This window comes from Fukomys damarensis, unplaced genomic scaffold, assembly GCF_012274545.1.
Source record: "Fukomys damarensis isolate Sample0158 unplaced genomic scaffold, DMR_v1.0_HiC HiC_scaffold_6, whole genome shotgun sequence".
NCBI classification, from domain to species: Eukaryota; Metazoa; Chordata; class Mammalia; order Rodentia; family Bathyergidae; genus Fukomys; species Fukomys damarensis.
In genome coordinates, this window is record NW_022900918.1 from 39,534,502 (window position 1) to 39,551,555 (window position 17,054).

The window sequence follows — 17,054 nt, forward strand, 5'->3', positions numbered from 1 at the left end:
CTTTGTGTTGTTTTTTTTTTTTTTTTTTTTTTTTTTTCTGTGATCCAGGGGTTCTCTATACATGCTGCAGACCAGACTCAAACTTACAGTCCTCCTGCCTCTCAGCTTCAGGGTGCCAGGATTACAATCACAGCAAACTGGGCCCACTTTATTGACTTTCTTAGGACAGGCCTTGTCCTACAGTAACACATGGGAGGTAAACAGGGGAACAACAAAACTACTCCTTGCTGAGCTACTTGAAGTAGAGGAAGCTTAGAAATAACTTCAATGACTGTGACTCAGAAATTGAATAAGAATTCATGGTAACTCTCACCAATGTCCATGCTACCACTGGTTTTGGAAAAGGGATTGTCTTCCTTCTCCCTTTTTTGTATCTGAGAAGTCAATCCTAGCATGGGCTCTTCCCCCCTGGTAATGAGATGTTCCTTCAAGGAGATGCTGGTGATCAGGCTGAACCCTGCATGAGGAGGCGGGTGTCCTTGGGAACCTGTGCTTTCAGCTTCACGCCTGATCTGATGCTCTCCACCCAGCCAACTGGATTGTGTCTGGGAACTGACGGTGATATAGCCAATAAAGTAAAGCAATAAAGTCATCAAGCTAACACCTCCAGAGTGCAATAGCATTCTAGACGTTTTCAAGAAGGTTTCAAGAGCTATCTGTGAATTTTTCTTTTAGGGGAGGACACCGTCATTCCATCAGTGCCCCTGTGTTTCAGTTAGACCCACACCTTTCTATTTACCGATCAACTTTAAAGCTAATTATAAATTCAAGCTAACTCATTTTCAATTTTCAACCCAAAGTATTTCTCCCCCAACTTACCCACATTACTTGTGAAACGTAGGTATTTAAGGCCATTTAGATCAATAATAGTATTTACGCAAATGTCTCAGAAGCTGGGCTCTCTGTGTTTGCCATTCATAATGCCTGTGTGTGCAGGTGTGTCTAGGTGTGGTAGGTATGTGTGTGCACTTACAGCCTGAATGTCTCACCCACCAATTGGTCTGACAAAGTTTGCCTTCAAAGCACAACATTTTCCAGAGAATGATGAACCAGAAAAACGGTAGCACAGAACTTGCAGCATTCATTTTTAATGTGCGATGGGGTGAGGAAGGGGTGGGATACAGGTGTGAGCTATTTCGGTCTCTCCTGCAGACATGCTGGGCCCATTGAGTGACTTTTCAAAAGCAAGGAAATATTGCTCACGGACTAATTTCAGGTCGCTGCCTAGTCCCCTTCTGATGCAAATGTTGGACCAGGAGGGAGGAGGTGACGAACTGGTCCTTTTTCTGCCATAGCAGGTTTTCGAAAAAGCACCCTCAGGCAGGGTGACGGGAAATCCACGCTGGTCCCAACATTGACTGACTCTATGATCTCATGACATAACAGCTCTGCTCGACACAGTCTATAGATACTCAGAGCAGCTACGGAGTAGGGCCGGCTCTTCACAGAGATGTCCTCATTGCAGATAATCATCTTTCCTGAAGATTATGCCTCTCCTGGGGAAATCTCTCTGCCTGCATGGTCCTTCCTCAGCTGAGATGCTGAACAAGAATTCCTGCTCAGCACCCTGCTCTGCTGCTCTCCACTGTAGATCCCTCAGGGTCCAGTGCTGGGCCCTGTGTGAGGGCGAGAGTCTTCATCTTCCTGCTCCAGGGCCCTCAACGTGCTCTGCTCAGCTCCTGGCCATGATTCCTGCTCTCCAGGGACAGACATGGCCCTGCCTTGAGCTCCACAGCACTGGCTTCTGGGGAGGTCAGAGACCAGCGCTCACAGCTGCCACACACAGTGAGAAGGTGAGAAACTGTGGCTGATGACCCCAAGACCTTCCTCAGTGGCATCCACAGCCAACCAGTCATGCTGTCCCGAAGGCCCCCAAATCACAGCTGGGGCTATGGAGCCTGGACACTTCCAGGGACACAATCGACTCCAGTCCACGAAGACTCTCCAGACAGGCCCTGCACGCCCTCACTTCTCCTCTGTGATCAGGAAGGGTGCAGCTGTGCAAAGCAGGACAACTGGAACCACGGTAGGGTTTTCCTGCTCCCAAGCAGCTGTGAGCTCCATGGCCTCTTGCAGTGTGACCGGCCAACCAGGGCTGCTCCAGGCCGGAACTCAGTCGTGTCTGCAGTGGCTCAGGAGAGGGTGCCTTCAGTGTGTGACTTCTGGAGCTGCTGCTGGCAGAGGCCAGGTACCCTGTGTCCCCCCAGCATCCCTGCCCCACACGAAGCCTCTGGAATATGGCAAAGGAGCTGCCAGGAGTCTCATCAGGGCCAAAGTCCAGAAAAGCAACCTGGCCAAGGGAGGGCCTGGACTCAGAGCGAAACAGCATTCTCGGAGGAAGTATGACAATCACAGGAAGCTGATCCAAAGCTACATGCTTTTATAACCTATTCTCTCATAGCCGCATTTTACTCTGCTCACCACATTCCCCTTCATATTTCTCCTTTGGCCCAAACTCTGACAAATTCACTAGAAGATTTTGCATATCATCAAATGGTGCTGTAACTCAGGTAGCACTGCATTATTTTTTTTTAATTTTCTTTTTCAAATAATATTTGAACACTGGGAAAAACACCTACATTAAAAACCGGCATGGGAAATGACCTTGAAATTATATTTAAAATCTACAGGAAATGGTTTCTGTACTAACATACTTGTAAGAGACAATCTTTCCTTTCTTTTTAATTGGACTCACTGGACATGTCAGAATAGGCTTTGGGTGAGGGAATGTTTCTTTCTTCCCAGTTGCGAGCTTTCTTAAGAGTGATGTAGGGGAGGTTTTTTTTGTTTTGTTTTGTTTTTTAATTTCTGTGATGTGATGCACTGGGTCCTGGTTGTGTTTTTCTTCTAAACGTCTCGCCAGCAGGTGGCCATCTTCGGGCGCTTGCAGTACCCAGACAGTGCCAGGAGGGGGCGCCGTGCCCGGGACATGCAAATCCACCTGTCAGCGAGGCAAATCAGCAGCCCACAGTGTTTTCCCAAAGGCAGAAACAGAACCTCATTCTTGTCACAGCTCAAAAGAAAAATGCAATGCAGAATTTACCTAGAATGCTCAAAATATATTTTATCTTCGTTGTCAGTAACCCCCAGCGGACTGACTTTCACTTTTGTTCTTGGAGCGATTTCCCTAGGAAGAACGGAGCGGCACCTCGCTGGGTCTGCCCTGTGTCAGTCACAGGGTTGTTCCTGCGAACCACAGCTGCTGTTCTCTGAATCCAGGCTTCGTATTGCAGGAAAGCAGTCCAGGGCTTCCCCAGGACTCCTGACGGAGAGGAGAGAAGAGAGGAAGGAGGTGCAAAGGGAAATCCGGGACCTGCAGAGGGGCAGCAGGTCCGCCCAGCCCTGGCCGGGCTGGTCAGAGCCCTCCTGGGTGGGCCGCAGCCCCTGCCCACTCCGAGGGACCAGCTTCGCCTCGGTTCATTCTCCATTTCCTGCTCAGGAATGCGTGAACTCTGACCCTCAGGGGGAGTAAGTGTGGCGGGGCCTGGCTAGAGCCTCTGACCAGGACCTCGTGCAAACCCCCTTCCGAGACCCCGAGGGGAGGGCATGGACCAGCACCCCGGGGGCTTCTTCCTTCATCACGCATCAAGGGATATAAAAGAGCAGATGGTCAAAAATATAAGTTTAAAGCTTTCAAATTTAGGAGTTGCATAAGATAATACAAGCATCATAAGGAAAAGAGACACTAAATGCTAAATTCAGTAACTGTTAGCAAAATTATAGTTGACTCCCGATTATTTAAAGAAACTTTATCTCATCTGATGCTGCCAAAAATTCACAAACTCAAGGGGGATTTATCTTTTGTGTGGGTAGTAAGAATCCTTTTTCTTTTGTCCAGTACTGGGGATTGAACCCAGAGCCTTCACTCTGAACCACATCTTTAGTTCATTTTCTCAGTTTTTATTTTGAGGCAAAGTGTCACTAAGTCACTAAGTTGCCCAGGCTGGGCCCAGGCTGGGCTCCAACTTTCAATCCTCCTGCTTCAGCCTCCCTGAGCGATAAGATGACAAGGATGCACCAGCACACGAGGTAGGGGGAGAAAGGAATCCTCAAAGTCATGGTGGCCATTTTTCCTGGAGTATGGGAGAATCTCAGTGTTGTTTTAATTTGTATTTCTCTAGTGGCAAATAATATTGAACATTTTTTTCATGTATTTATCAGCCGTTTGTACCTCTTCTGAGAAGTGTCTGTCCATTTTGGCTGCCCATTTTTGGATGGGTTTTTAACCCAAGGGGTCTAATGTTTTAAAATTCTTTATATATTTCTGATGTTAGTCCTCTGTCTGAGGAACAGCTGGTAAAAAATTCCCATTCTGTGGGTCGTCTCTTTGCTCTCTTGGTTGTTTCCTTTGCCGTGCGAAAGCTTTTTAATTTCATGTGATCTCTTTTAGAAAGTGGGAAGGGGCTCAAGATACAGAAAGAGCAGGAGAGCGGGGAGGAGAGGGACGAAGAAAGAGCAGAGGCCTACCAAGCACGGTGCCAGCTCCCCAGGGGGAGCCTAACCATCGGGCACTGCGCACGCAGACTAATCATAACCGACGTCAGCAAGAGCATCTACACACACTGGTGAAGGTACTCAAGGCAGACTCAGGGCCCTAGGACCCCCATCCGTAAGGGGGGACACAGAGAGGAAAGGGCGGCCACCCCTGGCCTGTCCCTAGGAGAAGCACTGTGAACAAAATCCTCCCTCCCCAGGCGGCAGCAGATCCATGAGCCCTGGGCAGCCGAAGTGTTCACCGAATTCTCCAGGCAGTGAAGGGTCCTTCAGAGTCAGCCAATCACAGGCCTTTCCATCCAGAGGGACATGGTGGTAAGGAAACGTGTGCACCTGGGAGGAAGGTGCCCCCCCTTCTTAGTGACGAGCTATGCTGCCTTTCAGGGTGCAGAACACCAATAACTCCGCTTATGACTTGTGTCAAAGGGAGGAGCTCCCAGCAACTGAGGCTGAGGTCCACGTCCTAGATATCGCCCTCCTCACCGGTTGGGCTGGGTCCCTGGTGTCCTTGCACCCTTGTGGCCGGGCCAAGCGTGCTCATCCATCCCCTTGGGAACAGTCTGCTGCTGTCTGGGCACAGGGGGTGCCAAGTCTCATACACTCCCCATGGGGCGGAGCACAAGGCCCTGCCACCTCCGTCTGCAGGGGTCCTCTGAAGGCTGAGCCGGGGCCAGCGGGGGCAGCAGCACTATCTGCCAGTGCGATCCTAAGTCCATGGCCAGGGACTCTGGTCCCCCAGCGGGGAGGCCACTGATGGTGAAACCTGACCCTCTGGCGTCACAGCAGCCCATGGGTGTGGCCGGCTGGACAGGCCCACAGGTTCAGAGCAGCTTCACCCCGAGGGACACCCGGCTGTGCTCCTGAGAGGGGCCGCCTCCTGTCTCCACACCCTGGTCTGCTGCTCTGCTCAGTGCCGTAGTTGTGCTGGTGAAGAAGGGGTTTTCAGAAAGCTGGAAAGTAGCTAAAAGTACACGCTGGTGTTGGGCATCAGGAGAAAGAGGTGTCATCCATCTTGGGTTTCCAGGGTTCCGGACAGGTTCTGGGGAAGGAGGCGAACTCCAGAGTGGGTTGACACAGACACCAGGCCACAGGAGGAGAGCTTCAGGCTGCAGCCTTCACTCTGATGAGTGTACACAAGCTGGTGTGGGGCGTGGGGCTGTCACACCGGCACTCCGGGAGGCTGAGGTAGGATGATTACAATTGCAAGAACAGCCCAGCAACTTGCTGGCTCCGCCAGACCCTGTTTCAAAATATCTTTTTTAAAAAAAGAGGGATAGGGCTCATTGTGAAGGCCCCAGCTTCTAGCCCTGGTGTGACACACAGGTCCCCACTCCCCCAGAGCCCAGACTCAGATTCCCACTGATCCCCGGGTGCTCTCTGTGGAGGTCAGAAAAGCGAGTAAGTCTCACCTCCTGTCAGCAGAACTCTTCCTTGGAATTCAAGAAGACATCGATAACTACCCTTCTGTCTTCTTTCTCTCTCTCCTCCCTTTCTTGCTCCCCAGCAGAGAGGTGCCATGACTGCAATCCCTCTGCACTTTAGATCACTGTCTCCCTGTAAGGGTTCTGCCCTTCCTTGAGCCACTTCATGACCTGGCACCTTCAGGGGGCAGCACTGAGCTACACCTCCAGTCCCTCTTTTAAATTTTAATTTTCATTTAGAGACAGCATCTTGCTAAATTGGTGAGTTTCTCAGGCTGCTTCAAAGTTGCAACCCTCCTGCCTCAGCCTCCCCTAGTACTGGGATGACAGGCGTGCACCACCATGTGCTGCCGGGGCTGTTTCTTGACTGATTTATTGCTTTAGGACAGTAAGGCTAGTAGATAAGTGATCCAGGAATGACTGGATAAGACTCCACATCGAATTCCCAAACATGCCGCTCAGCCTGGTACAGCGAAGGCGTTCTGGTGTTTCTCCACACTTACGACGGTGCTTTCGCCTTTCCAAGTTGGAAATGGATGAGCTGTGACTCCAGCCACAGGGCCGGTGGCTGTTGCATTCTGTGCTCTTCAGGGGAGTAAGAGGAAGCCCCACATCGCATTCTCACTGTCTTCACGGCGTGCCTTCCAAACCGGACCGCCCTGTCCTCTCCTCTTTCCCTGAGTCTAAACTACGCAGTGCTCAGAAACACACAGAAAGTGAGGGCTCTGGTATGCGTTTGTGGAAAGAAGGAAGCGCTGTTAATGGGAAATAAAGGATCAGACTGCACCCGCGCTTACTGTACTCCCTACTCACACTAGCAACACTCACACGTGCACACAGCCGCACAATGACACAGGCAAACATTTCTCTGAGCACTCACATTTACTTAAGACCCACACAGCACTCTCAGAAAAACAGCTGCGGCAGCGGAAGCTGGCCGCCCTTATTACATTGTGTGCAGTGGATAAGTGTGGGATGGATCAGTAAAGCAGGCGCAGCTCCCCTGCACGTAGGCCCGAATCGCGCAGTGCTGCTAACACTGCCCGCGGAATCACGGAGTTCAGACTGGGGCTCGGGGTCTTGCGGACTGCCGGGCTCAGAGCTACGTCCAGATCCACTTGGGGATCCGCGCTCCCACCCTCGCCTGTGCGGTCACCAGTGCATCTTCAGAATGCAGGAGCGGGGTGAGCGACCACGCATGACACCTACTCCGGAGAGGCCCAGGGGCCCCATTACCTGTGCAGATGAAGCTGGAGAGGCCCCCGTAAATGACCTCATCATTGTCAGGCAGGATGAACGGACACCGCGTCTGCACCTCCAAACAATATTGCTTGCAAGGAATTGTCTTTCTGCAGTTAAACTGCGTGACTTCAAAATACTGGGAACAGAGCCAGGCCTTGTAGACGATCTGAAATTTGAAAGCAAGAGAGGGAGAGAAGAATCAGACATGTGGAGAGAGGACAATGGTTCTGCCCCTGATGGAAGCTCGCTCAGGGTTTCTACAGGGGCGCAAAGCGAACCCCGCTGAGACAGCGTTGCACACCCGGCTGTGAGACAGCTTCACGGAGCTGCCAGGGACACAGGAGGGTCTGCAGGGAGAGCTCAGGCCTGCTAAGTCGGCCAGAATGCAGAAGACAGTTTGGCGTTTCACTTGAGGGAGCTCGTAGCAAAAAACAGTGGCCCTAAGGAGGACCAGAAGTTCCCGAATCCCGGAAGACGGGAGGTGAAAGTCATTGTGAGCCTTGGGTGAAGTGCAGTTCTTCACCGCAGGGGATCTACAAGGCCCCCGAGTTTCCGGGCACACCGCTGCAGTGAAGCGAAGAGGACACTAGATGGCGCCAGGTCCCTTGCAATGGGGCCCAGTCGGCCTCTCCAGAGACCAGGCTTGCACAGAGACTACGCACAACACTGCCTTGGAATCGCACCCAAAGCCGAAACCGCCAGCACGGATCAGACAGCCTGCCCTGCTGTGCTGCGGCGTGCAACAGCGGGAGACCCGCACCCGGGGCCTGGCCTCGCCTCCCAGGGCGTGGGTTACCCAAGGGCTCCCTGGGGAGGGCAGCGCGGAGGCCGAAAGATGAAAAGGGGCCATACCACGTTCAGCGGGAACCACTGTCTGCAGAGGTCGCTCAGCTTCGCGCTGCTCCAAAGACTTTGGTTTCTTTCTGGTTCATTCAGTCTAGGGAACCCCTGCCCCTTATGCCCACCTCCAAATGCGCACCAGGACACCGCAGCACTGGGCAGCTGTCACCAGGACGACACTGTGCATGGATCTCATTTAGGCTCCCTTCTAAGCCTCTGTCTGGCATTTTCCACGTAGTGGCGACACGTGGTCCAGACCCAGCTATTCCTGTCATTCTGCTCAGGAATCGGAAGGGCTGGAAAGGCCAGAATCCGCATCCATGATCCACAGAATTACGAAGCCCATGTGCTCGAGGCTTCTTGTATGTCTAGTCTAAAGCGTCTCCCAAGAATCTGTGAAACGGCAAGGAGTTGTGGGTGCATCTGCGCGTCATGTGCGATTCTATGGCTTGGTCATAGTCCAGTGATACAGGGGGTGGGTACTGGATTTTTATTAACTTCTTGTTGCTTTCATCAAAATGATGGCTTATCTTTGATTAAGGTTCCTCTACTGAGGTAAAATGGTGTAAATGTGAAATGCAGATGTAATTCTAGATAGCTAAGTCATCAATGGTCACCCATACAGTACATATAGTATAGTTACCCACGCACAGTGACCCGTACAGTATATACAATTACTATGTATGCATACTGTATTCTCTGTATAGGTACTGTGTACTATGTATACACACTGTATACTATGTATATACCTTCTACACTCGATATACACTGTATGCTATGTATATACACTATACACTATGTATGTGTGCTGTATACTATGGATATACTATATACTATGTATATATACTATATAAATGCAGTATATATGCATACATATACTGTTCTTCTAGGTCTTTGGGATGGCCTTCTCATAAAAATGCACACTAAGAAATTGCATCAAAACCAAAAGGCTATAGTAGCCATGGAAACCCTAACAGTTCCTGTGTTTGACCAGGAAAAGGTGGGCTATTGGCATGCACCATGCAGCCCCAGGTAGCTGTGGGAGTGGCTCTCCGAAAGAGGCCGGAAGCAGCAGGTAGAAAAAGTAAAAGGAAAGGGTCCCTGAGCCATGATAAAGATTGCATGGATAATGTTTTCACAAACGCTAATCGGTGTTGGTGCGTGTGAAATGCAGATGGCATTCACGATACAGCCAGGGGGGTCTGCCTGCCCTTCTTGTGTTTCCTGTGTGAGGTAGTAGAGGCAGTCAAGGATGTTCAAATAGACAGGTCTAACATCAAGATTCAGTTATAGGAGGAGACCCATTTCTGGGTTCTCAAGCCTGGGGTAACTCCAGGGAGCTGTACATGCTGTCTTCACTCTAGTGCTCATCGGCACTTATACAGTGAGGCAAGCACAGCAAGTCACATCCTGTAGAGTGAACACATCTTCAGAGACACTTAGGAACGTCACCTACTGAAGCCGCAGAGACACACACATCCTCTTTTCCATCTTCCGCACTGTGTGGCCCTAAGGGACCCTAGTTCAGCCACTGCTCTGGGCGAGGTCTGGACTGTTTCTAAGTCTGCGTGTATGGAAGATGACTGGATCACGGACACTGCGCTCCTCAGAGAAACCATTCACAGATGAGCTCAGGGCTGCATGTGCTGTGAGGAGCTGGGGCCCGGCTGGAGGAAGTGGGCATCAGCAGCCTGGCCTCCAAGGCTGTGTTTCTGTCCCTAGATCCTCACTTCTCTCTCTGCCTCCTGGACGCTGTGAGGTGAGCAGCTGTCCTCCTCCAAACCCTTCTGCCATGATGTTGCTGCCTTGGAGCAGCCCACGTGGACTGAATTCTCTGAGACCATGAGCCAAAATAAACCTCCCCTCCTTTGTGTTGTGAGTGTTAGATATTTTGTCTCAGTAGTGGGAGAGTGACTAACACAGTGGTATTTCTTGTGCAGAATTTTTACTAAAAGCTATGAAGTGAAGAAATCTGTTTCCATGAGCACTGGGTAGAGGTCCTGGAGGAAAGCAGCTATTTCTTGCTCAGTTGCTGGTCGAATCATCCAGCTCCTTCACTGGGTGGCAGTGACACCCCAGGTGTGGGTCCCTGTCCTTCCACACTGGGGTCAACCCACTGGACTTTTGAAAACCCACTCAAAAGCTCTCATTCGAGTTTTACATGATCTAAACTTTCAATTCCAGAAGGAAGACATAGCAGCATTGGAGGAAACTGTCTGAACCAAAATAAAATACAAAGTACAAATGAGAAATGTCTTGTTACTTAAGGGATGAAGGCTGAGAAACAAGTTTTATATAACTGAGGATTTATCATCTGTGTGCAGAGGTAGATTTGTGATAAGAGAGGCAAAACCTACTGAGGACACATTGGCTAAATTGCTGAGGAAGTAAGGAGATTCGCTAATCTTAAAAGGATTACTTGAAAGGTAGAATTCCAGCTGAGCAAAGATCTGGAAATTGTCATGCGAGGAAGAGAGTAACAGCGACAGCAGACAGTAACTGGGGTGCGTGGGGGTGGGGAACTGCTCTGTCACCCTCAATGTCTAGGCAACTTCCGGGGGACCAGGATGAGGTCAAACTGGCAGATACTGGCATAATAAATAATACAGAAGCCAGAAGAGATGTGCAGAAATGGAGGAGGCTCTCTTCTGAAGCACAGAGTTCTCTACAGCTGCACATGTGAAAATACCACCTGGCTTGGAAACTGAGGGGAAGACATGGGTCGGAGATATTTCCCAGCGCGTTTCCAGAAGTTTCTGAAGGAGGGATGTTGATAAAGTTAGGCGCTTTGTGGTTGCACGGAGCTGCAAGGAAAACCGTAGAGATTGATTTCTTAAAAAATTAATACTATGGGATTTTCAAATGAGAAAGAGCATAATGAACGTAAAGCACATAAGGAAAAATAAATAAAACCTGTCTGATGCCATAAAACTCAACATAAGGAAGGTCAGAGATCATTTTTCCAATGGCTTTGCATTTTGTAGACAGAAATGTTCAGTAAATCACTTCTCTAAGTATGGCTTCCAGGACGGACAATTCTGTGGCACTAAAATCACTTAAGCACAGAACAGGCTGGCGTGCGAGGCTCCTGGTGATGGTAAAAACTTCCTCCAGGAAGCTCAAACACACTAGGAGGCGGAGGTCCAGGGACCTTGTGGAACAAAGGAGTGGAGGCCACTTCTCTGGGCAGCTGGACCGACGCTGTCCTCCTCTTAAGCGCCGGGCCCAGATCCTCAGAGAGTGGCTGGGAAGGGAGGACGCAGGGGGCAGAGCCCTGTGAGGGACGCTCTGGAGTGACTGTCACAGAGACAACTAGCAGCATCTCTGGACTCTCTGCAGGACTTGGGACTGGGAGGACTGGAGGATGGGATTGGACTGAGAGCCTGGGTCCAGACGGCACTGCCCTGGGAAAGAGCATCAATGTGTCACATGAAGGCTACACTTATTCGTCGCTCCTCTCCTGCCATGGGTGATCAAAGCTATGGTGAGTGTGTAAATGTAAGGGATTTAATTCCCTTCAAAGCACTCCCCTTGCTTCTAACACACTTAGCTATCACGTGTCACTTCCTGCAGCAGCTCAAGAGTCCTCTCTCTTGAGTGTCTTTAGGTGCCCTGCCCTGGCTGCCTCCATGTCCTGAATGGATCAACACCTTTCCCTTTCCTGATCTTGACTTTGGGAAGAGCCAGAAGTCGCACTGTGCCAGATCCGGTGACTAAGGTGGACAAGGACACAGCACAGTGCTCTCTCTCAGGAGTCAGCCATTCCACTGGGTGGAGTTTTCCCCAGATCCACAAAGCAAGGCAGCATCCATCTTGTTCTGAACACACCTCTTACAGACACAAACGAGGACTCCCAAGCTGCTCCAGGAAGTGGCACAGGTGATGCCACCAGTGTGCTCAGAGCCAGGGGGACAACTATGCTGCCCCGACCCCTGTTCCAAGTTGGGGCACGCTGAGGCCTGCTGCAGGAAGGTGCGACAGAGGCTGAGAGGTACGCAGGGTGCCCAAGAGGACGGGATCGTGACAGACAAGACTGCCGCTGCCATCATGGTGCCCTCACACCCACAACAGGTCTTGCCTGCTCCGGCTTCCAGATGCGTCCCCGGGAGACAGCCAGTCACAGTCGCCTCCAATTAACTTTTTTTATAGAGAGCCCATTTCCTGTTCCTTTTCTTCCCTTCTGAGAAACCCTTATCTATTTTAGAGCCAGGTGGCAGATTCGGACCATAAATATCTGTCACCCCATTGGGGGAAAGTAGCACGGTGGCTGCAACTTTGATTATAAAATACAGTTTTAGGGGCTGGGGATGTAGCTCAGTGGTGCCCGCTCCTGCCTCACAAGCACAGGGTCCCGTGTTCGATCCCCAGTAACAAGAAAAAAGTAAAATGTCATACAGGAAAAACCGTTGTCCTCCTCAGACTCACTTGGGCAGGGGTGGTGGAGTCCCCTGTTCCCCGTGTAGGAGAGGGACTGGCTTCTCACAGCCGCCCCACGTGGATACATTTTACTGGGCCCCCTCTCCCAGCACCCACCTCGCTGCCCACCCCTTCTCGGCCTGCCTCCTCTGCTGTTGCTGTCAGTTTCTCTTACTTGCTGCTCCCCAAAATGTCAGTGCCCCTTAGGGTTCTGTCCTAGGCCACCGTGCATTCCCAAGATTCGACTGTCCTTAAAATAGAGACGCTTAGATCTTTATTGCCAGTCCCTGTCTCCCTCTCCCCGTGTCTCTGGCATCTGATCTACCTGCAGCCTCCGCTCCAATACACTCTAACCTTTCAGTTTCTACCAGATGCTACCCGGAATTGGCCATCTTCTATTGGAAGAAAAGCAAGAAGTGAGAGCCAGGGCTGAGCCCCAGATGACCTGTCCGTTTCGGCCACAGGGAAACGGCTGCCAGTTCTAGGGGCCCCTTGAACTCCGACACCTCTCTGCTGCCCGACGAGTCTTGATTTCTCCTGACACTGGCACGCCTCTGGCCTTTCCGGTGGACCCTGCCTGTGTGCCCTCCTCCGTGACATTCTCCCCGTGCTGTGCTTGGAGCGATGTCTGTGTGGGCCACTGCGCCGGAGGGCCAGCTCAGCAGGCGGAGCGGCCGCCTGTCCTGCTCCTGCTCAGCTCCCTGGTCCCATCGTGCCTGGCCCTCTTTCTTCCACCGAGCTCTCCAGCCACAAGTGACCCACAGGTCCCCAAGGGTGTGGCACTGTGACCCTGTCCCCTCTTCCCCTCTCCCTGGGTCTCTGAGCGGACACGGAGGTGTGGCTGGAGTAGTGCGAAAATCATTTGGGGAAAGAGAGGTTCCACTGATCCCTGCCCTCCCCAGACAGCGCTGCTGGCCTGGCTGGAAAGGAACCCTGCAGTAACTGCGGCAGAAATCCCTTACGCCTCCTATCGTCCTGTCCTGGAAATTCGTATTCCGGGAGTGAGCGAAACTGCAGCTCAATTCTACAAGGAGGCTGGGCTTGTGGGCCAATGAGGGTGGTGCTGTCGCATGGCACTTGTGACAGCGCGTCCACTCGTGGCCGTGGTGGACGAAGCTGTGTCTTCTCCTCGGCCTTTGTGCCTGATGGAGCGAGACGAAAACCATGAAAGCACCGGAGGCAGCTGTGGGCACCGTGGGGACCCAGCCTTAGTGGGGGCACAGAGTGCTGGGAGCACAGGGCTGAACCCGGACCAAGGGACTGGGATCCTGCTGAAATTACCAGCTTTAAGAGGACAGCGAGGGGACATCAGCACTCTGTTCAGAGCTCCGCGACTCCAGTGAGTGGAGTGTGTTAAAAAGGGGATAAGATGTGAGGAAAGTCACTGCCTGAAGAAGAAACAGGAGAGTCTTGGATAAGAAAGGGTCGTTCTCAGCAGCTGAGGGGAGGATGCACTCACCTCAGAGATGGAGGAGGGCATATGGCAGCTCCCTTGTTTCGCAGGGTTCACAAAAGAATCAAGAGGGCACTTGATGATTAAAACCCGAATGGGAGTTAAATTCCGACTTCTACACACAAAAATGTATACACACTTCAGGAAAAAGAAAAGCTTGTATAAAAATTGTAATACTGTCGGAAGCTCTTAAATTGTTTTCTATTTTACCTAAAATCTTTCTGCTATATCTAAATCAGAACGATCTTACTGCAGCAAATTCATACCACTTTTGCCAGCTGACAGGACTCAGCACCATCATTTAGCATTTTATTTTAACATCACTTAATGATGATAAATCTGATTTGGTTAATTACAGAAAGTACAGGTTTAAACTGGATTTATCTTTAGTAAAATACAAAACTTAAAAAAACGTAAATGCTATATTTCACAAGAAATCAGTTGCATATTATTAATCATATATTTTGCTTTTTTAAAGGAGGATTATTAAACCACATGGTATTTGGGGGCATTGAAAGAATATTTCTCCTCTGTGATGTCTCTTTGCCATACCACCCTGCCTGGGAGTCAGCCTACTATGGACTGAAACTTCTTCAGACTGTGAGCTGAAATAAACCTCCCTTCCTTTAACTTTGGATGTGGGGCATTTTGTCTCAGCAACTAGAGCAACTAATCAAGACATAGCCCAAAGTAAAGGAATGGAATTCTGATTTTCATCATCTCTGTTGGCTTGAGAGATGCCTAGAAGATTGGTAAAATATACTTCTGGATGTGTCTGGCTGGGTCAAGGGCAGGTGTCCTTGGGAGCTACATCTGGTCCCTGGTCCTCTATTCTCTGGCTCATGCCCTGCTCTCTACTTTCTGGCCTCCATGACGTGATGTGAGCAGCTTTCTTCCTCCAAGCTGTTCCACCTGATGGGCACCTTGGAGTCAGCTGACCACTGACTAAAACCGCTGCAACCTTGATTCAACATAATCCTTGCCTCCTTGAAGTCCTATATATCAGGCATTTTCTTCTAGCAGCAGAAAGCTGGCCAATACAGAAATGATTAATCAGTTATCTAAATCTGGTAGTTTTACATAGACATAGCAATGCACTCAGTAGATGACTACATTTTCTCTTTTTTGCCATATTGTCAGGATACTTCTGTGCAAGTTATGTAAGATTGCAACCCCCCTCTACCTATGTCAGACCCCTAAGAAATTCCAGTGTAAATGATAATAATCTGCCTGTGCAAAGGGAGGGAGCACCCACTGCCTTGGGTAGTGGGCACTTAGCACTCTTTACCGCTCTCACTGGTCCTATTGTTACAACAAGCAGTGGCTAAAACCAAGCCCCTTTTATGTCTTTAGTGTTTTCTCTATTTCTCTAATGTGTCCTAGGAACCAGGAGCAGGCTCAGGGGTGAACGAAAGCCCCTCTTGGGATCCAAAGGAAGCCAGCACCTCAGAAATGCAGTGGTGTGGCAGGTTCATGGCTCTTGAAACAGGGCATTTACTTAAATCTGGTCTCTATTACTGTTAGACAAGTGCCAGGGATCCTACTGGAACTCAAAGGCCTGAGAAGTCAAGGTGAGCACTTCAGTATTCCAGTTGGAATAGTGTGTTGGGGCCTGAGAGTGGAAACCAACAGAAGACGTCTTCCCCAGGGCCTGGCTTCATGGATAGTGTTCAAACTGCCTGTGAATCCCCAACACGTTATTGAGAGTGAACTATGGGCCCGACAGTAAATAGAGATTCTTGGGAGCAGGGCCAGAGGACAGGAGCAGCTTCATTATGAGACACTTTTCCTCTTTGGCATCAGAATACAGTAGGGCCAACGGGAAGGAGGTGGGTGAGGAATGGCCAGCCAAGTGGTACTCAGGTGAGCTCGGGGCACAGAGCAGAATCGGGGTGACCAGGACCCTTCCGGTGTACAGGGAAGAGGAGGGAGGGAAGGACTTGGCCAGAGCAAGGACGACGAGAGAGGTTAGTGTGACTGCCAGGAGGGTCAAAAGGTGCGTTTTGTGCACACGGTCAGGTGTGAACAGCCACTAGTTCAGGGTACTCTCAGTGTGGGAGTTGTTGCATCATTCCAAGAAATGTCTTTTTTGGGGTGGGGCCTGGTCTTCAAACTCACACCCCTGGCACAGCTCGGTGAGAGACGCTGCAATGATATGTGCACATTTCTGTGTAGAGAGATTCTAAATGGGCAGAGATCACAATGCCTGTGAGCTACTAACACAGCTTGAAGTACCATGACTCGTTTATAAAAAAAGAGGCCAAAAATCCACCTGGGATTTTGTAATCCCAGAATGAATAGCTACCTCTGCTCAAATAGCCCATGGTTCTGGTTCTAATCTTTAAATGCTACTCACCAAACATGCCTGGTTCTCACTCTGTCCATTTGAAACCTCAGCATACTTCCTTTATGTAATTAGACGTACTACTCACCAAGCACACAAATGAGCTGCTAGATAATGTGTTCATTGTTAAACCAGCACAAAGACATGAGGTCGTGAGTGACAGAGTCCATCGTAACTGTAGTGTGCAAGCACTGTGGTGTGCACCCCACTGCCGAGAGGCCCGACTTCCCTTAAATCGCGATCTCAGACTTCTTACGTGGTGAAACGAGTCACGTGAATTGTCAAGTTATGTTGCACAAACATTTAATCTGAGCATTTGCCTGAAATATGTAAGCCGATTTTAATGAATTTTATCAAACTAGATCAAAATAAACATCACCCAGAAGTTGGTCTGTCTTTTCTTAGCCATGGATTCCCACCTGGAAGCTTTGCTGGCAGCAGGATGCATCCGGGGCTCCATGAATGAATGAGTGAGGGAATGAAAGACACTCAGACCCCGGCTGCAGCCCACGGCTCACACAGGCTATGCAAGGGCTCCCTGTTCTAGCTGGTAGAATCCATCTGCTGACCGATCTTTGGTCATTCTCTTCTTGGTATCATTTCAGGGTGAAAGCCAAGAGCATCCGTGTCCTCTGTAACACTTTTTATCAAGGCCATTGATAAAAACTGGGCTGCACAATTCGCCATTATGCTGCCTCTGAGTAGGAACGATAGTGGTGAAATTTGTTGTTTTTTTGTTGTTGGTATGACTTAGCAGTTTCTGGAGCCAAAATAGATTTAAATGTGTAACTGCCGATAATAAAACTACTGGGATCATTCTGTGCTAATGGTGATACATATATAT

General features: G+C 50.1%; 1 protein-coding gene across 1 annotated transcript in view; it reads right to left on the bottom strand.

Annotated features, from left to right (window-relative positions):
• Positions 1–17,054, bottom strand: part of Fam155a (family with sequence similarity 155 member A) — a 551,950-nt gene that overhangs the window by 16,113 nt on the left and 518,783 nt on the right. Inside the window, exon 3 of the mRNA XM_010604651.3 lies at positions 7,152–7,323. Coding sequence (XP_010602953.1) covers positions 7,152–7,323 — 172 coding nt within the window. The remainder of the gene's footprint in view (positions 1–7,151; positions 7,324–17,054) is intronic.